The sequence below is a fragment of the Filicampus tigris genome, chromosome 1 (genome assembly GCF_054856515.1).
Source record: "Filicampus tigris isolate MCC_2025a chromosome 1, RoL_Ftig_1.0, whole genome shotgun sequence".
NCBI lineage: Eukaryota > Metazoa > Chordata > Actinopteri > Syngnathiformes > Syngnathidae > Filicampus > Filicampus tigris.
In genome coordinates, this window is record NC_141217.1 from 10,945,550 (window position 1) to 10,973,121 (window position 27,572).

Here is a 27,572-nt window from a genome sequence, read left to right on the forward strand (position 1 = left end):
GTGTGTGTGTATATATATATATATATATATATATATATATATATATATATATATATATATATATATATATATATATATGAAAGCTATGACCCGGAAGTGGAAGACTCCTAAAATAACATTGCCTTATTTTGCAATTTTATTGCGAAATAACCCTTTTAAGTGGAAACATGCAACAAAACCCATTAATATTGTGTGGTGGGGGGGAGGGGGTTTGCGACAGACGGAATGTAAGGACGGAAGTGCTTTCAAAGGATGAGGTCGGAGGACGATAACTTTGATGAATAAAGACGGAGGGACAAGGACAGAAGTGTAACCAGATCATGGACGGAGCGGTAAAGAAGGGTCTATAAATTTTACATATTTGCATCCTCACTCCAAGAAGGTTTGACGTACTGACACTGTGTCACTGTCTAACTCAAACTTTTAAACTGTAAGACTTAAGGCCTATATGACATCATAAAGGACAAAGCATAAAAGGACCATAGCAACTGCAGAGCAACTGATACATTACATAAACAACCAGCTTCAAAAAAAAACTTCATAAAAAAAAAAAAAAAAAAAAAAAAAAACACCAGATAAACTTAAGTACAAAACAAGAATTAAAGTAACTGAACAAACACCAGGAAACCAGCTGTACTTGGATCAAGACAGCAAACAAATAGCAGTTAGACCCGACAAAGACAATGAACCAACAAAGACTGAAAAAAAAATTCAGTCCCTCTGGTTTGTTCTTAATCAACAGTCTTTGCAGATTCATATACAGGTCCTTCTCAAAAATTTAGCATATAGTGATAAAGTTCATTATTTTCCATATTTTAATGATACAAATTTAACTTTCATATATTTTAGATTCATTGCACACCAACTGAAATATATCAGGTGTTTTATGGTTTTAATGCAGATGATTTTGGCATATAGCTCATGAAAACCCAAAATAATAATAATAGTAATCTCAAAAAATATCATGAAAAGGTACTCTAAACGCGCTACGAACCTAATCATCTAAATCAACGAATTAACTCTAAACACATGCAAACGATTCCTGAGGCTTTTAAAAATGCCCAGCCTGATTCATTAATCAAAACCGCAATCTGCCGTAAGACTGCAGACGTGACCGCTGTCCAGAAGGCCATCATTGACACCCTCAAGCAAGAGGGTAAGACACAGAAAGAAATCTCTGATCGAATAGGCTGTTCCCAGAGTGCTGTATCAAGGCACCCCAATGGGACATCTGCGGGAAGGAGAAAGTGTGGGAGTAAATGCTGCACAACCAGAAGAGGTGGCCGGACCCTGAGGAAGATTGTGGAGAAGGGCCGATTCCAGACCTTGGGGGACCTCAGTGGACTGAGTCTGGAGTAGAAACATCCAGAGCCATCGTGCACAGGCGTGTACAGGAAACGGGCTACAAGTGCAGCATTCCCCAGGTCAAGCCACTTTTGAACCAGGAAGAGCGGCAGAAGCGCCTGACCTGTGCTACAGAGAAGCAGCACTGGACTGTTGCTCAGTGGTCCCAAGTACTTTTTTCAGATGAAAGCAAATTTTGCATGTCATTCGGAAATCAAGGTGCCAGAGTCTGGAGGGAGACTGGTGAGAAGGAAATGGCAAAATGCCTGAAGTCCAGTGTCAAGTACCCACAGTCAGTGATGGTCTGGGGTGCCATGTCAGCTGCTGGTGTGGGTCCACTGTGTTTTATCAAGGGCAGGGTCAATGCAGCTAGTTATCCGATTTTGGAGCACTTCATGCTTCCATATGCTGAAAAGCTTTACGGAGATGAAGATTTCATTTTTCAGCATCACCTGGCACCTGCTCACAGTGACAAAACCACTGGTAAATGGTTTACTGACCATGTCATTACTGTGTTCAACTGGCCTGCCAACTCTCCTCACCTGAACCCCATCAAGAATCTGTGGGATATTGTGAAGAGGAAGTTGAGAGACACCAGAGCCAACACTGTGGATGGTCTTAAGGCCTCTATGGAAGCATCCTGGGCATCCACAACACTTCAGCAATGCCACCAGCCTCCATGCCACGACGCATTGAAGCAGTCATTTCTGCAAAAGGATTCCCGACCAAGTATTGAGTGCATAACTGAACAGAAGTATTTGAAGGTTGACTTTTTTTTGTATTAAAAACACTTTTTTTATTGGTCGGATGACATATGCAGGGGTGCACATAATTTTTTTCATGCGGTACTTGCATGAGTACCAGGAGATTGTCTTTGGTACTCACTAGTCGTCCAATGGATCACAAAAGTCATTGGTTCGGATCGGTCATGGATTTTGAGTCACGGATCGGATCGTTTTTTTATATGAGCAAAAAAAAAGAAAAAAAAAAAGCTAAATAGAACTTTGTCTTCATTTATTTTCTAAAACGCTTTTGCCCATTAAAAAAAAAAAAAAACTTTATAATATCTAATATGGGCGTTTAGTATTTAAGAACATAATTTAACGGAATTTTCTAAGTGGTACAGTGTATACATTTCAAGGTATCCTGCCAGACCTTTTGAACTGAATGTTTCTAATTATTAGGCAAACGTGTTGTTATAAATTAAAGGAAAACAAAGTTTAATTTTTATTTTATTTATTTATTCAAAATAAAAAAGACATGAAGTGCAATTTAAGGCATCTTTCTTAAAACATGGACAGCACTTTACAAAGTAATCTAAATCCACAATATAGAAACAGAAGTTAAAAAAAAAAAAAGATTAAACCAAGAGGCAGCTTTTGTAGTACCAGCTAATGATAACAGCTGCTAGCAACTAACGCCGGGGACTTGTGCCGTATCATACAATGACGTCGTAATTAACCAGGTTTGTTCGTGTCCTAAATTGGCGACTGAAAATGATTTCGAGACAGCATTGTGTTGGTGTTAGTAGCAAGCGTTAAAACTGCCGATATGTCGAAAACGGAAGTCAGCCTTTACGCTACCACGCGGGCCAACTTTAAAGTAAAGGTCCACTAGGGATATTGCATTGGCTTTAATGACTCAATGTATTATTTGGTGAGCTTTATTTTGAAGTTAGTGATCTTGAGGGTATTTACGGAACCCCTCTGGTGCCAGGGTACGAGAAAAATTTTTTTTTTGTTAATCTGTACCCACAGTTTAGTAATCTGTACCCACAGTTTAGTAATCTGTATCCACAGTTTAGTAATCTGTTCCCACAGTTTAGTAATATGTACCCACAGATTAATAAACTGTACCAACAGTTTAGTAATCTGTACCCACAGTTTAGTAATCTGTACCCACAGATTAGGAATCTGTACCCACAGTTCAGCAAACCGCTTGCGTTCCGTCATACACACAGCCGTATATCTGTCAATGTAAATTCAATCAGGAAGTATATTGTTTCTCGAGCGTAGTGCAATGCTTTGTGAATCACATTTAGAGCAGTCATGCCATGGTTTATTTTCACTTTTATCCCCTTATGTCAAATGGAAATACTATTGCTTGAGTTCTGTGGTGTTGCTTAGACAGTTTTATCAACTGCGAACGGCTACAATTAGCCATTGTGTTTATTTTAATTTTTCGTGCGTCAAATTCATTCACAACCTTTTTCGCTCGCCACAAGCAATCACCCTCTTGTCATTATAGGGTGGCGGAATGCAAACGGATTGGTAAAGTGTGGGTACAGTTTATTAAACTGTGGGTAACAGATTACTAAACTGTGGGTACAGATTAGTAAACTGTGGTTACAGATTACTAAACTGTGGGTACAGATGACTAAATTGTGGGTACAGATTAGCAAAACAATATTTTTTCTCATACCCTGGCACCAGGGGGACACAAATTCTACAGCTGAGTGTTTACTGTACACTGTACAGTATCTATGCTTCAGCAAATTTACTTGCAATTGTCATTCATTCAGAAACATCTAAAAAAAATGGTTTATGTGTGTGTGTGGGTGGGTGTGTGTGTGTGTATGATTATTTTGCAGAGCTGGAACCACCTCTTCACATTCAGCCCCCTCCCAGCACAAACCTGCCCCCTGACAAATCCTGACCAGTGCCCACACCCCTCCTCCATTCTCAGCTCACAGTCTCCCTCTTTCTTTCTCTTTCTGCTGTGGACCAGTCTCTCTCTCCTCGCCCTCCTTCACTTCCACACTGTACCTCTCTTATCCCGACTTCAAGGCCTTCCATCTGGATCTCGACACTTTTCTTTTTATTCCTTTTTTTTTTGTGGGGACGACGGGACGCTCTGGTAAAGCGGCTTCTGTGTTTGACGCTGTGAGAACATCCGGTTGTCGTGCCATCATCATTAAACCAAGGAACCAGACTTGACCGTCATGAATGTTCAAATGCTGCTCCTGTTGGCCTTCTGCGCCTTCACACGTGCGAGTGAGTAAACTTGTCTCCTCTCTCTCTCTCTGAAAGGCAAAAGTTGAGAGTCGCCATCCTGCCGTGAGCTGCACGCTGTGTCCACTCTTGCTGCCTTTATGTGCCCATGCTGCCTCTTTGTCTGCTTGAGTCCCTCATTTTGCCAGTCTAGTGTGCTACCGCTTTACAATTTGGGTATCCTGATGATCTCCTTATAGTTGGATAGTAGTTACATTATTTACATTTTATAAAGTGTTTATTAATTTAACAAGTCCTTAGATGAGAATGTTGAAAACAAATTGCTGTGTTGTTGATATGTCACTTTGCCTCTTAGCTGAATAAATATGGCAATCGTTGGCAAATAGTGAGCCCGCACTCATTGTTGAAAATTGTCTTTTGTCACCAGGGACAAAGAGCTCTTTATTAACCTATTCAAGTCAAAAATAAGGCAGCACGGTGTAAAATCGATAAGCAATTCTATCTCACAGTCGACAGGTCCCGGGTTCCAATCCCTGCTTGGCCCTTTCCCGAGAGTGTACATGTGCTCTCTATGCTTATGTGGATTTCTTGAAAACTCACTCTGTGAGTGGTTGTTTGTTTCCATGGGCCATGTTATTGACTGGTGACCAGTCTCGGGTGAACACCGCCCCTCGACCTAAACCAGCTGGGATAGGCTCCAGCTCACCTGAAGCCATAATGAGAACACGTGCTATACCGAAAATGGATGAATTTGGATCTTCTTTATAAGGTTGTCCTATCAAACAGTTTATTGTTAGATAAATTATATTTATTCAAATTAACTAATTAGTGATGACAAGAATGACATATTTCTTGTCAAATAATGAGCCTTCACTGATTGCTGAAAAGAATAATGCTGTTTTTATTATTTGCATAAAGCTCAATATTTACTTGTTTAGAAACAAAACGGGAGCCTTTTATGGCATGCAAGAATTTTAATTTGCAGGCAGAGAGAGAGGGGAGTGATGTAACAGAGGAGCTCTGCGGCCTTTCACTTACCGGTATTCGAACACCCTCTATTAATAGAGAATCATATATAGTACATATAGGCATACGGTATGTATGGGTAAAGAGGGAGAGCATACGGTGCATTTTGGGCTCCTAATGGGTACACCACCCTCCTTTAATCACTAGCTATTGCTTGGCCTGTACATATTAGGTGGGTTATTAATCTATCTATCTATCTATCTATCTATCTATCTATCTATCTATCTATCTATCTATCTATCTATCTATCTATCTATCTATCTATCTATCTATCTATCTATCTATCTATCTATCTATCTATTTATCTATCTATCTATCTGTCTGTCTATCTGTCTATCCGTCTGTCTGTATCATCTACCTTTAGCTCGTCATGTCTGTCTGTCATTCTGTATCATCTACCTTTATCTCGTAGATGACGTTGATTCCATACTCCCAAAGAGAGGACGGAAACAACAAAATAGCTCATCCACACTCCTCAACATTTTAGACGCCTGCGCCTGTGTGCGCCATAAAAGCCCAGCACCGCCTTCCTCCCTCCTCCAGTCTCCTTCTTAATGAGTTTTGTCTGCCACTGTGGGCTAATAACATGGTCGTCACATCTGGCTGCTGACGGAAGAGGTCAGCGGCCCCTTTGGTCATCGGCTCGCTTTTAGAAATGACTCAAATGTGACGCTTATACTCCAAATATGAGGCTGGCACCGAAGCTCCATGCGGGAGAAAACATTCACACACAAATCTTTTTGCCAGCAGAAAGAAACATCTGCTTAGGGAATAGTTGCTGTTTTAGCAGTGTGACTGAAGTATCAGAACTTACGAGCACATGCAGTCATGGTCAGGAGTTTACATACACTCGTCATGAGCATAAATGTCATGTTAATTTGGGGCTTTTAATGATTTATTTGAGTTGTTTCAGAGGAAGAAAAAAATTCTCTAAACCTAACAAGGTCACCGTTATTATTCTATTTTAATAGTTAAACCATACAGTAAATATACTATCGCAAAATATGTTATCATTTCAAACTCACCTGACAACTACCTCTTTAAAAAGAAGTGACTTCCAGGCGATTTGATTTTGGAAAAATGCAACGGAAGTGTACTTGTGTATCGTTTTTACCCCTAAAATTAGAAATTGTCAAGCAAATACGACGAGAACTCTGTTGTTTGTCAGTTTGAGCTTTTTAATAGCCGCTCTGAAGAGCAAAGACATACACATGCGACAAATACTCTCCGTGACTTCTGCTAACAACCCAAGCTAGACTAAGCTCCTCCCCGACATACAAAAATCCTATTCCCTTAACATGCATGATGTATCACTTCAGCATACGTCCTTGATACCAAATACTAATTTATCAGCCAGGACTTGGGCACATTCTTGTGGCATCTTTGGGCTTTCCAGAAAGAGCACAAAAAAAGTAAATACGAGTTTTTGAGCCAATAGCTGAGGCAGTGCTCCACAGGAGAAAATGGAAATAGTTGAGTTCAGGACTAGTTAAGCGCAAATAGGCGGAGGTTAACTGCATACATTCAACTCAACCTCTTTTCAAAAGTAGCACTTGGTTCTAAAATCGATTTTAAATGTGAAAGATTAAAGATTAAAACTGGTACATGTGTTTACTGCTCTGATAGCATGGGGTGTGCCAGCAGTGACGGCAGTGTGCTATGTCGATAACCATCTGTCGTAGTGCCAAGCCCGACCCGTGAGAGGTATCTTGGTGCCACAGGCATCCGGACAGTGATAAATGCAAAGAAGAAAGTGAGGTAGTATTTGTACTTGTAGTAGTAGTAGTAGTAGTAGTAGTAGTAGTAGTAGTAGTAGTAGTAGTAGTCGTAGTGGAGGTGGAAGAAGAAAGAAAAGATGCTAGGCTCACTGTTAGCTTGTGTGGCAAACCTCACCTCATAATTTGTATTGTGAGGAATGGCGCAACACAACCAACCAGTTGCTCCTGATTGTATCTTGTTCCGTTTCAGGTCACAATCATGAAGTCAGTAGCTCAGCCCAACTCGGTATTGACCGCACATACGGTTAGGATTTGGGAGTGGAAATACTGATCAGGCTCTGCATTTACAATTGTCCGCCCCAACTGTTTTCAGAGCAGATCGTTGAGGACAAATTACACTTAACCCATTTGGCGCCAGAGTTTTTCAATAAAACATTCAGTTTTGATATTGCTATTTCAAAACGTTGCAGCTTGAAAATGGTTAAAGATAAAGGCATACACTATAAATGTTGCTTGGTGCGATTTTGCTTTTTCGGCACTTAATGGGTTTCAACACGCCACACCAGACAACAATCACTCAGGATAATCTTTCAGAGACATCCAATAAACGGGGCCTTTCTGAATCTTATCAGAAGGGGGGGAACTCTCAAATTAGGCCCAGTTATGCGTTTGTGTGTACCCAACTTGACTTGAATTGACAACATAAAAAGGCTTGGCTTCACAGTGTTTATGGACCGCTACTCAACATGGGTAAGTCAGTGAAGACCAAAGAAGGAGAGATGAAAAGTTTTACACAACTGACCACAGCTGTATGTCTCATGTGTCTGGCACGTCCTGTGCGTGTGCTGCAGGGTGAGGCATGGAGCAAAGGAAAAAAAAAAAAAGACACGGTCTCAGGAACACATTACTCAATTGGGTGGGCGTTGTATGCAGCATGCGTTGCTGGAGATTGGATTAGAAACATTTTAAGAAGCTTGCTGTAAATCTGTTGTTTTTCTTGAAACTTGTTTTTTCTTCTGACCAAAACTCTATGGACAATTGTATGCTTCCAACCAGGTTATGTTGGGGACCATTTTAAATTGAGGTGGAAATTGCAAATTAGGTCACGATAGAATACATATAATAACCAGAGCTGGGCATTTTACTAGAAATTTGTGATCTGTTTATCGCCTGCAGCCAGGGTACCCTTCCGCCGTCCATCAATCCCCCTTTTTGTCCGGCCGGAAAAAAAAATAGTAATCACCTATAGGCCGGTCCACCTATGATTTTAAATGGGCTTCCGTTAGCGTTACTGACAAACTACCACTCGCGCAAACCCCGGGCAATATTTGAAACAAAAGATTGACTCACTGAGTCTTCTTTTAGCACCTTCCAGAACCTTTTTGGAGCTTTATGCACCTTTAAGGACCTCGGAAGCCTCACCGCATTTAAAGGAGACGCATTTAGTCCAGCCAGCCAATAGGAAATGTCACCTCCTCTCGCCTGTTCCCTCACTCAAATCTGTCTCCGAAGCAACAATAACTCAATCCAACAATACTATTGTTAGAGAAACCTCACCGCGGACAGACTAAGTGCTTCTCCTTTTAGCACCTTTAAGGACCTTTATCTGTCAGGGTAAGGCATGATGCAGAGACGTGGAGGACCCAGATGCAAGAGGGTGAGGCAGGAGGACAGTTTAGGATATTTTAATGAAATGGCAAGTGGTGCAGGGAAATACAATCGACAGGGTAATGATACTTGGCGTGGTGACGGGGCTTGGCTAGCATGGTGATGAGGCTGGGCTAGCGTGGTGACGAGGCTTGGCTAGCGTGGTGACCAGGCTTGGCTAGCGTGGTGACGGGGCTTGGCTAGGCGTGGTGAAGAGGCTTGGCTTGACCTGGCTTGGCTTGACTTGGTTTGGCTGAGAGGTGACTAGGCGTGGCGTGGTCAAGAGAGGGAGGACTTAGCGTGGCAGAAAGAGTTGACTGGACTACAGGAAAACTCTGTAACACCAACAGACATTAATACCACAAGACAACACAACTCCAACAACGCAGCAACAACCAACAACAATGACCCGACAAGAACTGAAAGGAAAGCTGGGAACTTATTGCAGACATACTCATAAGACAATGAGAAACACCGGGACAAGACACGAAAGGTAGGAGGGAGCTGATTGGTTAACACTAGGGAGTGGAAAGAGCACAGGTGGACACAATCATACCGAGACAGACAGAAACACTGAGATAAATAACATGAAACAAAAAAAAAAACAAAAAACAAGACAGACAGACCATGACATTATGTACTTTTGAGGATCTTGCATCTCGCCACATTTAAAGAAGACGCATTTAGTCCGGCCGCCTCAGTCTCCTAACATAGGGAAAATATCACTTCCTCTTGTGTTCTTCTTACACTTCCTGTTCCCTCACTCAAATCTGTTCCCCAAACAACATCAACTCAATCTATCAATACTCTTGTTGCAGAAACCTCGCGGCATTAATTCAAGCCTCACCTCCAAAATAGACGATTACATAGAAAATAAAAATAAATAAAAATGGGCTTCTGACGATGCTTAGTCCAACAATTTTTTTAAGGGTTTCCCATTTATCATTTATCGTCTACAAAATGGGCGTCTATCACAGGCAGATAGACGGACCGGGCCGTCACAAAGGCGGAATGCCCAGCTCTGATTATAACGATACAAATCATCAATGACATGTCACAATATCTACTGTATGTAACAGGAGAAGGAAAATGTTGACTGACATATGAATTGAAATATCTGGCTGCAAAAATATCTTCCTCTTTTCTGGAATAGACTATAAAAAGCATATGATGCAACTGACTAAAACTTTGTGGCTATAAAAAACAAATTGTTACTTCTTGGTTTTGTGAAAAAGTATCAAAGTTCAGTGCAGAGTAGGCCTATTAAAATCAGAATCATTTGTCATCTGCTGTTTTGCCATCGACTTGTTTAAAGGCCATTGACAGTAAAGTTATACAGAAGTCATGTAAGGCTTTTCAATTTAGAGATAGTGATGTTAACAGTGATGTAACAAATTACATGAGAGGAAGCAAGGTGGACATCTTGGGGAGCATGCCTGCCTCACAAGTGTTGGGGTTCAGGATTCAAATCTGGCTCTGTTTTCGCTGTGCTTGCATTTCTCCGGGTTCAACAGTTTCCCTCCCACAATCCAAAAACTTGCACGCTAAGTCCATTGAAGACAGATATAGAGGAAGTCACTGCCCAAGACGGCTGTCCACCAGTACACAAAGCAAGGTACATGAAGCCACACTTGGATGAGTTTGGTGTGGAAGAACCCCATAAAACTCCTTAGGGATCCACTAGAACAGGGGTGCTCAAGTCTGGTCCTCAAGAGCCCCTATCCAGCCTTTTTTCCATTCCTCCCTGCCTGCAACACACTTGATTCAAATAATCTGCTCATCACCAAGCTTTGCAAAATCCTGGTAAGGACTGTGATCATTTGCATAAGTGTGTTCAGGCTGGATAGGGGCTCTTGACTTAAGCACCCCTGCACTAGAACATAAATGGTCAGTCAGCAGGCCTCATTGTTTATACTTTTACCAATTATTACGGCCAGCGGGTACCACCGTAAATAACTGTCTACTCTTCTGGCTGAGATTGATGTGCGTTTTTCCTTGGGACCTCTAAAAGATACTTTTGAATTCGTTTTTTATTCTTTTGTCTTTGACGGTTGCGCTTTTATTGGTGTAATTGTGAAAACTGTGTGACAATCAAATTTCTGTAAATGGGATGAATAAAGTGTCTAATGCTGTATCTTACTAGACAGCTAGCTTACTTTCTTCCTCACAAATGTTCCTGTAGATGAATGGGTAAAAAGGCTTCCCACAGGAGTGGAGGCTCCATGTGTTCTTCTTCACTTCCTGTATGAGTCATGTCCAGGGGTAGCTGTACTTGTTTTCAGATGTGTTAAGTCACAAGATTAAAGGTTTGCTGTATCTTCTAACAACCGGAGATGATAGACTCCAGATGGGACATCTTTTAGGACCTTCATTGTGTTGACAAGACTAAGAATATTTCACCCGTGGGATCAAGTCAGATCGGCGGTGTACGGTGCATGGCACGACCTGGTATCCCAACTAAAGTGGGGGCTAAGTGTACGTGTGTGCGGGGTACGCGAAGATGGGCTGGGTGTCTAGCGTGAGCAACACCCTAAAAACATTCCTAAGAAGATTAAACGCACACACTCCCTCACACCTCCCAGACAATGCTGTGACTTATGAATGCAGACATACACACGAGGTGGGGGCCTCAGTGACAGCTGATTGTAATGGATGCAGCCTGTTATACTCCCTTCTCTCATGTTTCTACCGGTTTATTGTCTCATCCTCCCAGCGGGTGTCAAACTTAAGGGCCATGATTGATGTGGCCTGCTAAAGCTATTGCATTTGTTTTTGTATGTTTTTTCATTTTGGTTCAACATTTCTACCACAATTGCATTTTGTCATCACTTTTAACTCTACAGGCCCTATTTTCATGCTGAGCACAAGTCTACCACAAAGGGCAGTCTAACTGTGCACAGGGGTGGAGTTTTCTTTCTTTTGGTATTTTGCCAGACTTTGCACAGGTAGATATGGGCATAACGAAGTGTTTGGGCCTTGTGTGTCGTTTTGGGATGGAAGTACCGGTAATCCAGCCTCCTTCATTCGTATCAAAGTCAGGGCGATCTGAGGGCAATACACCTGAGTACACAGTGCTTGACATTACAGAAACAGAAATAGACTTGCTGGGGTCCGTGCGTGACATTGGCGGGGGAAGTGCAAGATCTCCCCTTGCGGATAATATAGCCAGCATGTGACGTGGGCAATTCGAGACCGCCTTGTGCATCCAAAGTAAGGCTCTACATGATTGGAAGCAATAAGAGATTTCAAGCAAATGAAACCTTCCATACATCCATTTTTTTCTACTGGTCCCAACCTTTTTGGGATTATGGACCAGTTTCGTGTGAAGTATTATTTTGATGGACAGGTAGAGAAACAATTGAAAACAAGTTTAACAAAAGTAATAATCCAACTCGTTAGTACGATAATGTAGTTGTTGTCCATAGTGGGTCTCCTACGCTTGTTTCTGTTCAATGAGCAGGTCCCATTTTGGGGCAGTGTACGACAATACACTTAGGGTGTCTAAGCGTGTCACTTATGTCCAATCTAGTCTGTAGTTTTGTTTTGGTCACTGTCATTGTGGAAAGTCACAGGCTGTTGGAAATGGAAGAAAGGTATTCAAGTCGTGTTTGGCAGTTTTTACGGCTTCATTGCCTCATTTACGATGCTGTCGTCACACATAAGCAAAGTAGGCTTGATGCCGGTGAATCACCCGAAGTGAAAAAAAAACCCCTGCATTTTAAGTAAGGCTGCTGATACTGTCTTTTAGTGCAGCTTTCTTTTTCTTGGAAGTTGGAGGCTCTTGTTCTTCTCGCTCATCACTTGGTCTTTTCCTCTGTCAGGAGTTTTCCTCTTGCTTTTTATTCATTTTTGCTAGGTTGTATGGCCTACTTTTTTACTACCGTATCATGTAACCGAGACGAGCAGTTGCACATTTATAGATCTGATTTTAAAACTTCTTTTGGACTCTGTTGATCAGCAAAAAAATGTTGTTCAGTCAGCTTTGTTATAACTCTGCCTGTGTTCTGAGGCTTCTGGTCAATTTCCTCAGTCGATCTAGCAATGCTTTTATGTCCACTTGAATAATTATAGCTTGAGCTCTCAGTTGTTAGTGTTGGAGTGAAGTCTATTGATCACACTTTGACATGTTGATTATGGGCAAAATAATCCATTAAGATTAAATGTTACAGTAATGCCCAAGCACTGCCATAAATAGCAACAAACCATAAGTAATCAACGCCGCATCACATTGCACATATTACTGTATGTTTAAAACCATAGACTGACCACAAAGTATGATTCCAAACTATGATTCTAAAACAGTTTATTATCATATCAAACTCATATTGCATTGGCATTAAAAATAAACATCTAACAGATGATTTGATTTAAAAAAAAAAAAAACATGCACCGGGGGAGCACGTGTAATTGCACATGAGGTGAAGACTATCCTTTTTTTCCACTAACAACCTAGGCTAAACTTTGGTCCTCTCTCTAACACACAAATCTTGTCTCTAAATTGAGAGTTGTCACTTCAACTTACTTCTTTTACACCAATTCCTGTTTATCAGGGCTTTGATGGCATCTTGTGGCATCTTCTGCATTTTGTGAAAGAGCTCAAAACACACTAAAACCTAGGTTTTTCAAAAAATAGCGGGGGATAGGTTTCACCTCGTACAAAGGTGAATAGATGAATTTGTGCATAGTGAATTGTGCTTATGTAACAGATTACTGTTCTAAAATGTTAGCTGCTAATAGCAAAGCATAATTAGGCTCACCTAAACTTTCATTATTATTTGGAGTCTTCCTTAACTGAGTGCCATGGGTCTGATGTCACATGAGAAGGTCGATTGGGGGAATCGCTCAACCTTTCCCGCGCTTTAGCCCCTCAAAGGATTCAGCTCCTCAAAGGCTTCAGCTGCCATGGCGCGTTCCTCAGGGAGTGGCAGAGGAAGAGTGGCAACATGTAGATTACAAGGCATAGAGCGCAGAGGGATGTATGCATCATTGATCTGAGAGCCTGTGCGCACCCACCGTTGCCGGCACTGTGAGAGGAAATACTCCTCAGAGCTAATTGTGGGAACTGAGCACATAATGAAGCGATTGTTGGCGGTGGTGGTCTGGGTGATTACACATAGCGTAAGGCCAATTTATCATTGCTTACAGACATTCCAAACAAACAGTCTGAGACTCCGTTTGAACCCCGCCTTCCTTTTCAATGGGAACAAATGTTTACTTCTATTTACCCCGCCTGTTGCTAATGAACACAGCCGTCCGGCCGGCACATGACCAGGAATAGCTAGACAAGATCGCCCAATGTGCAGTTATTTTGAACCATGTAAAGAATTTTCAGTTATTTGAAGTACAGATATTTAGATCTGGGGTGGGGAAAGTATGGCATGCTGCCCACTTGCAGCTGGTTTTGTTATTTAACAACGAATGGTCTTGCCCATCTGGCCCCTTTAAAAATTAAATGCGGCCCTTTTGCGCAAACGTTTGCCCGGTCCTGATTCAGACCAACTGAAAAGGGGAGACCAAATTTCGCCAACTCATTCAGAGTCTGTGCAGTAAGAGAGTGTTGTTTTTTCTTCCTCTCTATTGAGAAGAAGTCATTTCAGGCCAACACAATTTGAGTCTATAGTCCATAATTTTGGTGCAGCTGAAATGTACCCTGCTTCATTTGACGCAGCGCTGTCCAGGCCAAGCTTTCAGTTGTGGTCGCGAGGATGTTGAACATGGCGGGAAGGAGCTCGGCTTATTGAAGTGTAATGATCAGGTTGAGCTCAGGCGGCTTCATAGCGCGGACCTTGATGAAAGACAGTAGGATAAATGCATGTCTTCACACAGCTGCAAAACTCATCACGGAAGATCCCTTTTCATTCCAAGCATGAACATCATCAAAGCTCTGACTAGATACAGTTCGCTTTCATATGGAACGATGTTATTAGAAAACGACAATTTCACTTCAACAGAATTTGATTCTTATTTGTGGCCGGCTCCAAAAATTAAAACTTTTTTGTTTTTAATACAAACAAGTCAAGGATAAAGCCCAACTAATAGTTACGTATAGTAATCTGATGTTATATATGTAATGGACTGTAACTCTCCTAATGCTGATTTTGGTGCAGGCAGCATGGATTCAGTTCCCACTCAGCGATGGTGTGAATGTACCGTAAGTGATTGGCTGGCTGTTTCTACATGTGCTCTGTAATTGATTGGCGACCAATCCAGGTTGTAGTCTGACTTTTGTCCAGAATCACATAAGATTGTGTCCAGCGCCACAACCCTCAACTCTCCTAATAATGAGAAAAACGCAAAGTTAGGGGAATAGTTGTACTATTGAAAGTAAAAATTACATGTTAAGTTCTATATAGGTGTATAGAATAACTCTCATAATACTACAAAAAAGTTGCAATGTTGCAAGAATAAACTCATACTATTAGAAGAAAAGAGAATATAAAAAATCATCCTTTAAGACATCAAATGTCACGTAAATGTCAAAATATCCTCATTTCTTGTTTGCAAAAGGTATCCCAAAGTGTAACTTGCCAAGACCAACTGTCTATTAGCAAGCATGCAGAAGTAATATTACAACTTTATTCTGATAGCAGTTGTTTTAGTGTCGCCCTAATACTGACTCTTAAATTCCTGCTCTGTATCAAACAGAAAACATGGATCAGATAGAACGAAATGGTTGTTGTCTACTGTCTGGCATATAGTCACCACTGAAAAGAAGGCAAAACGAATTTCCCTGAGATTGTGTCGCTCTCCAAACTACAAATTATGCATTTGTGGCCCCGCCCTTGAACAATACCACATATTTCAACTGCAGAGGCTTCCCGCACTTGCCTCACTCATCAACTTGTGCAGCGTGGCTCCCTGCACAGGAAATGAGGCAGAGGATGTGGCGTGTTAGGGCGCACAGGGCCAGAAAGACAGGAAGGAGGGATTGCTTGAAGTTGTGTGCCTTATTACATCACAGGGTGGGGTGGCACCATGGCTGCCTTCTGGTGATGGAGGTGTAATGGCTCAGTGATGTCCCTTCATTAAAATGTGTTCCAAATGCCTCCCAGAGATGCTGTTTGGGGGTTGTACTGGTATCTGCTCTCATAGGTCTTAATTCCAAGGATGCGCCACAGGTTGTCAATAGGGTTGAGGTTACGGGGTGATGGTGGCCACATCATGTGTTTTTGTGTCTTATCTCCGTACCCACAGCAGCTAAATCATTGTCTTGCATGAGAGTTATTTTACAGCAGGAGGGAGGATTTTGTTTGAATGACATGGCAGGAAATGTTTTTTCAAGCAGCCTGAAGGGGCCCACCGTCTTTGTCCCAGTTATTCCAGCCCAAAATATCAGTCTGCCTCCTTGCTGACATCACAGCTTTGTTGGGGCATAACAATGGTGGTGACTGAGAAGGACCACTTTGGCGTGAGTTGGCCTTGTCAGAACACAGGCCAACACATGAGGCACGCAACGCAGCCATCATGGCGGCTCTAGTTCAACAATGAATACATTCACACACAAGGCTTAAGTTGTCCAAGAGGGCAGTAAGAGGAGAAGAGTGGTATGTAAGGTCCCCAGCTCCAAAGTGAGCGGCAGGTCTCCGGTTACCCAAAGATTTGCGAGGCCTACGGAGACTCGCTTGACTTGTGACCAACTAATGTGTCTAATGTGTCGTCTGGCATACAGCATATGGTCGCTGTTCGTCTACGATACGTTGTAAACGGCTTTGCGTGCCATGTTGGGTAAGTGTAAGTACTGCAGTTTTGTCTGTATAAATGACACCTTTGAAACAATGGAAAACAGAATGTTTATGCAGGAAATGGGCATAGGATAACATTCGTATATCTTTGTGGGGTCAGTATTATACTGTAGCTAGACAAAATGCCTGGCAGGGGGAAAAATGTCATAAAGGGTAATTAGGTGTTATGCAGTTAAGCTGCGGAGGCTGACTAGTTTTAATCCACCAGAGGGGCTCAGTGGTTCTTTTATATAGAATAAAAATGGACTGTCTTTAATAAATATCAAAATTTACTCACAATCAGAATACGACTACTTTACCCATCGATAGGGTGAAATTGGTGTGTTAAAGTGGTTCAGTGAAGGAAAGGAACTAAATAATCATTTAGGTTCTAAAACACTAATAAAACTTCAAAATGATTCTAAGAACATATTAACATATTGTCACAGTGGTGCTGGTAGTTTGTCATGTTTCTTTTAATTGTCGACATAAAAAGAAGCAGTTCGCAGCAACCGTGTGACATCTGTCTAAATGCTTGCTGTCTAGGCCCCACAGTCCTCCCAACATACGATGACGTTGTGGCGACCGGCTCCGTAGCAGACGTCACCCTGGAGGCCACAGGGACCAGCAAAGAGCCTGACGTCATCACTGGTCCTCCTTCAACCCACCCGGTGTCGGCCGAACAACAAGATGCGGTGGACGTCACGACTGAGGCGCCCTCTCCTCAGGTGACGCTCGGTACTGAGGAGCCAGCGGTCGAGACTGGAACCCCCACTCTCCCGGTTGCTACTGAGGCTGCTGGACCCCTTAACACTGAGCCCCCTGCTGTGGAGACCACCCCACCAGAGGCTGACGTCATCCCTCAGTGGACGGAAGCTGTCAAGGCGGACACGGTGGACGAGGTGGTTGTTGAAGACGGTGCAGAGGGTGAGCAATGAATGAATAAGATGGACAATTAGTACTCGTGCTAGACTCACTGCTCAAGTTCAAGCACAGTCCGTTGTATTTAACTTTTTAGTTCTCATTTTGCATTTGCATGTAGTATTTCAGAACTGTTTGTTTTTAAAATTTTATTTTGTTACAATTAATATTTAACTTACTGAATGAGCTGTTAGAGTACGTTCATTTCATTGTCCTATAATCACGCACACACTAGGGCCTTGTCTACACGTAGCTGGGGTTTTGGAAACGGCGGATATTAGCCTGCGGTTAGCCCTATCATCCACACGGCCCCGGAATTTTTTCATTGAAAATGCAAAACATCGGCCACAGTGGAGATTTGCGGATATCTCCGGATCCATGTTTGACTGTGGACAGTCAGACCTGGAGATTTACGTCGTCACTATGCGACAAAAATGCTCTGACGTCACTTGCTCGACTTGTGTTTTCATGCGAGACAACATGAATTTCCGCGGCGCTGCGTTGGTTATAACCATTCTCGAGGCGCTTTTTGCTTACTTATTTGTCCGCAACCAACCACTGCTTCTCTTTGAAAGTTTTAAAAGCAATTCTGACCTCTTGTCGGTCCTCCCGAACGCGTTTGGCGCCGTTTTTTTGGTTTCACAGAAGTGAATTCAAAGGACGGAAGTTCCTTCTGAATGGACAATATTTGGCTAACTACTGCCACCCAGAGGCTTGGCATGCGTTTGAAAACGCACTTCCGCGGTTTCGGGTGGATGCGGGTTTTTTTTTATGTGTATTCCATCGAAGGCGGGGGTAGGATATACGGTTGTTAAAAAACCCCGGCTACGTGTAGACAAGGCCTAGAACTCCCAGTGTTTTTCAACCTGCTTAGAACTCCCAGGCCTAGTCATTTGACCATGAGGGAGGAGTGTGTCAGGGGATTAGCCGAGCTATTGTTATGTTAAAGTATATTAGCTCAAATTCCACAGGTTATCCACCTCAACACAAAGCCACAGTGGGGACGGTTGCTCTCTGATATTGCAAGCAGACTACAGTTCATTGACCATTTGTTTGGGGTGGGGGCAACCAATGTTTGTTTGGATAGCAGCCTCCCCATCATAAATACATAGACTAAACCTGGTGAAAATAACTGTCAGTTGCAAAGCGCTGGGAGGGAGGGGGGGCGATTGGGGGTGGGGTGGGGGGAGTGGCTTCTGGGGCTAATATACTTTAACACAGTGCTTTTCAAAAGTTTTGGAGTCAAGGCACATTTCTTTCATTGAAAAAATCCCACGGCACACCACCATCTGAAATTGTGAAAAAAAAGAAAACTTACCTTAACAATGTAAGTGTTATATTGTTTGTATAAGCATTTTTTAACATTGAAGAATGACCATGGCCATGGGAGTTCTAGGTAGGCTAGTCAAATGACCAGGCCATGGGAGTTCTAAAGCACAGTGAGAGTGCTCAAACTGCGCATAACGTGACAGTGGTTTACAAAAAAATTCATTATACTCTACTTCGGCATACTAGGCTATTGTATTATAATTTTAGTCATGATGGTGGTATTTTGGGATGCTAAGTATTTCAGATGTTACTTAAAATTTGAGAACCACTGTCCGAACACTTTGGCTTGTGTCCCGCAGAAGGCCTGAGCTCGGGCCAGGTTGTCGGCATCGTGATTGGCGCGCTGTTGGCCGTTGTCATCGTCATCGCCGTGGTAATTGCTGTCGTGAGGAGGATGGGAAAATACTCGTGAGTACCTCGCCTCAATTATGTCGTGTTGACTGGATATGACTGTTTACCTTAAAGTGGAACACCACACATTCAGGACTAGCTTTGTATGCAAGAGAGGTGCTGAAGTTGAGTTCTCTATGTTTTAGAAGTAAATTTTTATTAATGAAAAGTTACGTATTTATTTATTTGTCTAAATATTAAACATTATTGCTATTATTATTATTGTTGTTGCTGTTATTGTTTGTTTTTTTACTGTTATTTTACTTCACTTTCATTTTATTGTTTAGTAATTGTTAAATGGAGGTGAGTTGAGATTGGAGCGGCAACACAACTGCCTGATACAAACCACTCATGTGCTGCTATGATTATGCAATCGTATTTGTGTGTGCGTGTGTGTCTGTGTGCATCACAGGTCTGCCAGCAGAAAAAAGCCAGTGAAAAAACACACTGTAATGGCTTCTGTTATTTTTCATCTAATCATTTACAATATAGCCACTAACTAGTCCCGCACTTCCTTCTAAATATGTTTCAGATCATCGTTACCAACGTTTATGTTGGAAACTGTATGGAACATTAAGATTTATTTTCTAAGTAATTTAGGCTAAACTTTTATGCATTAAACTTCTTCCTAGGACCCCGATTACTGCTGGTGAGTCGTATTTATAATGCATATTATACTGGTGCTATAAGTGGCACAAGCAGGGGGAGAGCTCCCACACACAGAATTAACCCCTGTGATGCAAAAAAAAAAAAAAAAAAAAAAATCCACACACACAATTAACGGCCATGGAATATCGTGGGCCTTAACACCTATAATTGTCTTATGGCATGTTTCTGGAATACTGTTGAGAAATGTTGACTTGGCTTCAAAAGGGACAAATACAAATGCAGCAAACATACTATTTTTATTGTTAACTTATATTTACAATATTTTGTTTCTTTAGCAAACACATAATTTGACACATGCCCTCATACCAGTGATAACTGAACTGCATACTAACCATCAATTCCCCTCAAGGTCAATTTACAAACCCACCACTAACCACACACTCTAACTGCTCTTATAAGAAAGAATTAACCCTTGGAACCTTATCTCCTGAGTGACAGTGGCTCTCCTTCTCTTCCTCAGCCCCTGAAGAAGAATAAGAAAAAGGTGGCCAAGAAGCAGGAGCCGTCCAAGTTCTGGAAATTCTGAACTACTGAACTGTGACGTCAATTACAATCATTAAAACAAAGAATAATTGTAACAGCAGAACTTAATGATTCAAAGCAGGACTCTGAACTGTTATGTTACCCAATTAAAAGGATGGGAGGTTAGTTTGTGTGTACAGTATGTATGATACGTATGTAAGACAACAGAGACATGGCGCTCATTCACCTCCATGACCCAAAGCCAAAGGAGTGATTCAGATAAGCGCAATGTACAAAGGAATTTCAGCGTAAGACGAGATCTGGCATTAGTGCTATAGTGATAAAGTGGTTAGATTAGGTTTTGTTTTTTGTTGTTTTTATTCTGGGATGAGGACACCATTGAGACGTTCGCCAGTTTGTTAGCTAGGCTACATCCTGGTTCAAGACAATTGATTTGAAGACTTTAGGAATAGGTCAAATGGACCCTAGGCATATTAAAAAAAATGTTGGGTTTTTTTGTTTTTGTTTTTTTGCTGGTACCAGGGTTCTTGGTTCAAGAAGACTGACATAAAATGTAGGCTTGTAGCCAAAACGGACTCTACCTACTCTACCATTTGCATTTTCGTGTTTTGGGAATGTCCGAATGATTCTGATTTTTACACTGCAGAAAGAAAAAAATAAATGTTTTTACCAAAAGTGAAAGACATTACGGAGCGCCATACTTTATAGTTTGCTAATTAACAGGCTGTTTACTGTTCAAGACGAATGATGTAATACTTAAGGCTTTGCCAAAATGGACTCTGCCATTTCTGGTATTTTCTGGAAAAACGTTGTGTTTTTTTGGGGCGGGGAGAATGCTTCGATTGTGATTTACACTGTGGAAAGAAAAATATGTTTCCTAACAAAAGTCATTATGAAATGCCTTATTTGTGTTTGTTTGTTAGTTAGCAGGGGACTTATTGCTTTAAGATGGCTGACAGAAGACTTTAGGCTGAGCCAAAAAAGACAAGGGATCATTTCTATTGTGTACTGTTTGTGTACACTTTTTTTTTTTTTTATCTTTTTTTAGCTAACAGGCTATTTCGCGTTTAGAAAAGAATGACGTAAGACTAAGAGTGGAGAAGAATGACTCAAGGATTATATTTCTTTAACAAAAGTGAAAAATATCACCGGACTCTCCACATTCTGGGGCGATGAGAACATTGCTATTCTGTTTCAAATGGCAAAAGGAGAAAATATATTTCTGTTCACATAAATGAAAACATTGTGAAAGGCCATATTTGTGTTTGTCTATCAGTTTGTTCACAAGAAGGCGACTCCCTGGTTCAAGAAAAATGATTAAGAACTTCTGATTAGATGAAACGTAATCAGCCATTTGTAATCTAGGGAATGGTTTCTATCCCGCCTCAAAGTGTGAAAAAAGAAGAAAATAAACTATCTACATGTTTAGTCACACATGCACAAAATTTTAATAGGTTTTTCATCTGCATTTGTGGAAGACATTTTCCATGCTAAATCTTGCTAGCAAACAAACAACCTAATAAAAGGGTTCAAAATGAGATAATTAAAAATGTCTGCAAGCAGGAAAGGGAAAAGTAGTAAGTCAATAACGATTTCCTGCTCCGTTTATCACCTTCCGCCTGCAGCGGGTACCCTTCCGCCGTCCGTCTATCCGCCTTTTTGTGCGGCCGAAAAAAATATAATCGCCTATAGGCTGCTCCGCCTATCATTTTAAACGTGCTTCCGTTAGCGTTTCCGTCTTCCAACTTTGACAAACTTACACTAGCTCATTTAGCCCCAGTCACTGAAATTGTGATGACCAATTGTATAGAGCAACATGTGCAGCAGTGGCTTGGAGTAGGCCAGAGGGTGGGTTGTAAAATACATACTAATAATACAAAATAAATACTCCTTTAACACTGACATCTAAAGCCCCCTAATACATATCTGTGACATTTAGCAGAATGGTTTGCGCCACTGACACTGGTAGATCAGAACCATGTTAGACTGTGTTATCAATGTGAACTGACTGTGTACTTTTTCAATTGACACCTCCTCTTGAAATGAAATAGCTGTACTGTTGAAGTCTCACATATTTCGGCTTGTTGTTGTAATAGCTGATAAGCAGAATGGCCGTTGTGTCTTCAAAATGAGTTGACGTGCAACAGGCCTGCTTTGTTCTGTTCTACATGCATAAAAGGGTCTACAAATAATTAAGTCTGCGCTCGGCTTTGCTTGCCTGACAAAACTTGCGTAATGTGCACTGAATGAGTGATGTAATCGTTAATGAATAGGCTTTAAGACACAGCAAATGTTTGCAACGACGTGTTTTGTTTTCCTTCCTCCTGCTTTGCCAAGTGTTGTTTTTACCAACAGGTCTCTAATGTGTGCCGTCTGATTGGTTTGAACCCTTTTATTTAATTTCTTTTGTTCAGACTGTTTCAATAAAAAAAAACAGATAAACAAATAAAAAGACACAATTATGTGCAAAGAGTGGTCTTTTTCTCTTTTCAAAACCCCTATCAATTAGATTGGATGGTTACCTTGACAACCCCAAAAGCCAGTGCTTTAAGGCAGTGATTCCCAACTACTGTGCATGGCACATTAGTGTACTGTGAGAGATCATCAGCTGTGCCATGGAAAATTATATATTTTCACTTAATTGTTCCAAAATGTATTACTTGTTTATGACAAAATATGTATCTTTGTTCATCTATCCATGCTAGCAAGTGACATATAGTGAGAGAAACAATAATTAACTGCTCTTCCACTAGATGCCAGAAGGCAAAATTAACATGTGCATCCACCAGTTGCTACTACTGTAACTAAATACAATAAAAGTGTTTTGTTCAAATAAGCAGGCCCAGATTTTTGGAGTAAAAAAGTTAATTTGTGAGTTAATAGCGACTAAATCTTTATTATTTTAATACAGTATATTTATTACTAAAAAATTGGATATACGTGGCGGCACGGTGGTCAACTGGTTAGCACGTCCGCCTCACAGTTCAGAGGTCGTGGGTTCGATCCGGCCTCCCTGTTTGCATGTTCTCCCCGTGCCTGCGCGGGTTTTCTCCGGGTACTCCGGTTTCCTCCCACATACCAAAAACATGCATGGTAGGTTAATTGGACACTCTAAATTGCCCCTAGGTGTGATTGTGAGTGCAGATGTTTGTATGTTTGTCTCTGTGTGCCCTGCGATTGGCTGGCAACCAATTCGGGGTGTCCAAAGCCTACTGCCCAAAGACTGCTATGATAGGCTCCAGCACTCCCCGCGACCCTTGTGAGGATAAGCGGTATGGATAATGGATGGATGGATGGATATACGTGTGGGCGGCACGGCGGTCGACTGGTCAGCATGTCTGACAGTGCAGAGGTCGTGGGTTCGAATCCGGCCCTCCTGTGTGGCGTTAGCATCTTCTCCTAGTGCCTTCGTGGGTTTTCTCCGGGTACTCCGGTTTCCTCCCACATTCCAAAAACATGGATGAGAGGTTAATTGGACACTCAAAAGTGCCCCTAGGTGTGATTGTGAGTGTGAATGCTGGTTTGTCTCTGTGTGCCCTGAAGTTGGCTGGCAAACAGTTCAGGGTGTACCCCGCCTGCTGCCCATAGACAGCTGGGATAGACTCCAGCACGCCCGCATCCCTTGTGAGGATAAGCGGATTGGATAATGGATGGATGGATGGATGGATGGATATACGTGTTTTTCACAGGACAGAGATGATATCGTAATTATAAACCTTCAAACAACTTTGTTAATTCACACATAGCAGCAAAACATACAAAGCATACAAACTACAAAAGCAAACATTACACCAAAATGTTCAACCAATAACTTTGTCTAAGGAACTATCATTAGCACAATGCTAACATATAAAGTCAATTACCATTAATGGTATAAAAGAAATGACCAAAGATCTTATGATAATTATAAAACACAAACAAACTGATTTCAATCAATGAAAAATAAAATGCATAGTCTATACTTCAAGGTCAAGGCCAAGTTTTTATGGTAAGTCATTGATCTGATGGAAATTCAAAATATTTGCAATGCAGCCCCACCCTACAATTTGGTAGCAATCACACAAAATTTCTCAAACGAATTCATTTTTGAAGCAGATCTGGAAATGACCAACCCCCCCCCCCCCCCCCCCCAAAAAAAAAAAAAAAATGGTTGCTCTTGAATGAAATGGCACACTTCCTGTGTCTTTTGAAACCAAACAATTTCAAGATGCTTTTGCCTCGCAAATAACCCTCAGGCCTAACAACCCTCATTTCAGAGTTGCCACCAAATATGGCAGCGCAAGCAGCCGTTGAGTCAGTTGAACCCGCTGGGCTGCGCTGACAGTTAGGTGTTTTTCTTTCTTTTTTTTAATGTCATGTTGTGTACTTTTTCATAAGTTGCCGTTGGGCCGAGGCAGGAGTCCAACAGTCGGCTGTGAGTGGCACAGTGATGCTCTGTGTCCGCAGGCTCCCCTGTGTGGTTTTAGGCAGCCGCCCAACGCCCTGCGCCTCTGCCCCATGGGCCAGCGTTATGACTGCCTTGAGCTCAGCCTCTCTCCTCAGACCACAGGGAACAATCGAGGCTTTTCACAGGGGCAGATGTGAAGGGGAAGCACTCAGGCTCAACTCTTTAGCTAAAAAGAAAAAAAGGGGCGGGGTGGAGGTCTGTGCATCACGACAGGGTGGAGTCACTTCCTGGGTGGGCCCGACGTCAAACGTTTACACAAATGCCCTCATAGAGCTAAGTCTATTTCATGTGAAAACAAATAACAGCTCCATCGTAACATCAGTGTCAGTCTGTTCGCCTCAGTCAGATTTTTAGTACTTGTTTATGTGTGTAGACACGTCAGTTTGATTACAAAACAGTGTTTTTGTGGTGTGCGCATAAAAATATGCACAGAAGCTCACCGCATCTTTGTGTGGTCCATCATATTTGCGGCCAGTGCATTGTGCCTGCTTTCTGTGCATGACTGTGTGTGTGTGCATGTGCGTGTGTGTTGGGGTGTGCATGTGTGTGTGAATATGTACTCACACGTCATTTACGCCCGTTATTTTAAGGTGGGAATAAACTGTTCCTGCTCCAGTCATTCAAATGATGTGATTAGTTTATCTTAAATCAAGTGGACAAACTTGTATGTGTTTTCCTTTTGGGTTTTCATGAGCAAATGATGTATTTCCTGCTTTAGAGGAGCTGTGTAGTGTATTAGAGTATATAAAGTATTCTAGTGTTGTTATTGTTGTTATAGGTTTCTTCTTGTGTACTAACGGAGCTCCAAAACATTTTACTAATACAACAAATATAAATCAATGAGACAATGTAGGCAAGATAAAAGGACCAGATTCGTTCCCGTTAGCATAATGTAGCATTACACACAGACAAATCCTTTTGGTGTAAGCAATTGTCATTTTAGGTCAAATGTGATCAAATATTTGTGCTCAAGAACAGTGCGTGTAATTAATCCCTTTTTATTATGACCAAGGGTAGCAAGTAATTGACATTGTATTTTATTTTCTAACATTGTCTTCTCACCTTAAGTAGCCTATTTAAAATTTATTTTGAACACAAAATTGCTTGAATTTCTAAATTGGCCAGTTAGCAAATAACCACTGATACAACAACATCGCAGTAGTTTTGTCTTGTCACCGATGTCTTTTGTGAATTGTGCCTTGACACAAACATGTCACATAACCTGTAAAAACTGACCCAAAAACTTTTTTCAGTTCTAACTTTTTATAATGACCTAGCCTACCTACTATAAGTGTATGTTCGGTTAGAGACACATGTCAGGCTCACTGAGTGCAGTGATGTCATGATGAAAATCTCATCCCAATGACTCGTGAGCTTTGAGTGCAGGTGACAGCTGGGTCACTCACAAGGTGGAAATGGAGAGGGTCACCGAAAAAAGTTGAGAGTTACTCACAGATGTGAGTTAGTGAGCGTTTGGAAGCCACACTGAAATGGGCTTGCGGCGTGTGGTTGTGACACTGTAAGCGGAGGAGGGAGGATGGCACGAGTTTGGAATGCGAGGAGTGCATATACTGTGTCTGTGCTTATCGTGTGTTGCTCTACGGAGCATCTTTAAATGGGAGTGAGCAGGAGTGAGAGGAGGCCAAAATGTACTGCAAGATTATTGGGCTTTGTTTGCACAGATTATTGCGTGTTTTCCAGCATAATCATTGTGCTGACATGCATACAGAAGCCTTCGTTTCGGTGACGTACACAATGTCTTTGTGGTAACACATATTTGCATAACCCTGTTTTTCTGCACACTGTTTTTCTGTCTTTTTGCGTGCGGCAATAAAATGTCATGGCATGTTGTCTATTCAGATAAAGCTTTGTTTGCTCCACATCCTATATGACACATCCTTATTGTTTCTTGCTGTGTGAGCGCATACGCTCTCTGTAAACCTCCCTCTTTGTCTCACGGTTTCTCTATGTTCGTGTGGATGTTCAGTGTTTCATTGTGCACAGAGTCATTGGCACCAGCAGGTGTCCGCTGCCACTCGATACGCGATACAGTACATACTCTCTCCAGTTTACTGTTTGCTTAGAGTTAAGATCCGGGGTATTGATGTAGTCTCACACCAACGCAACTGTTGTATTTTAAAAACATATTTTCACTGCTGAGACATACATTACACACAAAGTTAGCGATATTGAGCTTTCTGAGGAAATTTCAGGACGACCCTAAAATGGACCAAAGCCTTTACTGTTGACAGGGGCGTAGCTAGAAAATGTTCAGTGTGGTATCCAGGGTGACACAACACCTCAGTGCGGGGCGGCCATGTGTTTGTCCGTCATTCTTTATCATATCATCCACAGTCAGAATTTCATAAAAATACAATTCACACATATCCAGAACTGTGCCCATCACACTCATAATAAAGAAGGAACAAATCTAAGTGAAAAGCAACATTTTACTGATCTTATCTAGATAATGCCATTTTCTTTGCAGTTGCTTGATTTTTGTGAAGTATCTCATAGTATACTTCTATCTCATGCACTGATTCTCTAGCTAACCGCCAAATCTGAGTGGTCAATTGTCACAGAAGGCCAAAGCAGTTTTGTATATTACAATCAACGGCTCATTCATCCAAATTATATCTAAAAAGCACAATGACACAAAAGTCTCTTAATTCTTCACAATTCTAAAACGTTGCTTTTTTTGACTAAGGTTTGTTCTTGCTCGTATTATGCAAGATTGGTTATGTGTGCGTTTCATTTCATGAAACCGTGACTGTGGATGGTATTAAAAAAACAATTACTTCTGGGCGATGTTATTTGTTTGCTATAGTATGAAAGCAATGGCAAGCAAGGACAATGCTGTGTTGCATATATACCAACAGTGGTTTACAAGAATAATAACAAAATTTATGTTTATGTCAGTCATTTT

General features: G+C 41.5%; 1 protein-coding gene across 2 annotated transcripts; it reads left to right on the forward strand.

Moving 5' to 3' along the window:
• The first annotated feature begins 4,014 nt into the window (after window positions 1–4,014).
• On the forward strand, window positions 4,015–22,669 carry pdpn (podoplanin). Of its 2 annotated transcripts, XM_086052046.1 has the most exons (5): window positions 4,015–4,337; window positions 16,954–17,334; window positions 18,957–19,065; window positions 19,460–19,496; window positions 20,177–22,669. In XM_086052046.1, exons 1-5 carry the CDS (start codon window positions 4,286–4,288, stop codon window positions 20,240–20,242), a joined length of 645 nt encoding a protein of 214 aa, XP_085908172.1. In that variant the 5' UTR covers window positions 4,015–4,285; the 3' UTR covers window positions 20,243–22,669. The 2 variants fall into 2 exon arrangements, with proteins under 2 accessions (XP_085908172.1, XP_085908165.1); XM_086052039.1 differs by lacking the exon at window positions 19,460–19,496.
• Window positions 22,670–27,572: the final 4,903 nt, after the last annotated feature.

What these genes read in the sequence shown, in the direction of transcription:
- pdpn (XM_086052046.1), top strand. Translation starts at nt 4,286, where the DNA reads ATGAATGTTCAAATGCTGCTCCTGTTGGCCTTCTGCGCCTTCACACGT. An exon ending in CTGCGCCTTCACACGTGCGA is followed by an intron (nt 4,338 to 16,953) that starts GTGAGTAAACTT and finishes CTTGCTGTCTAG; the next exon opens with GCCCCACAGTCCTCCCAACA. An exon ending in AGCCAGTGAAAAAACACACT is followed by an intron (nt 19,497 to 20,176) that starts GTAATGGCTTCT and finishes TCTCTTCCTCAG; the next exon opens with CCCCTGAAGAAGAATAAGAA.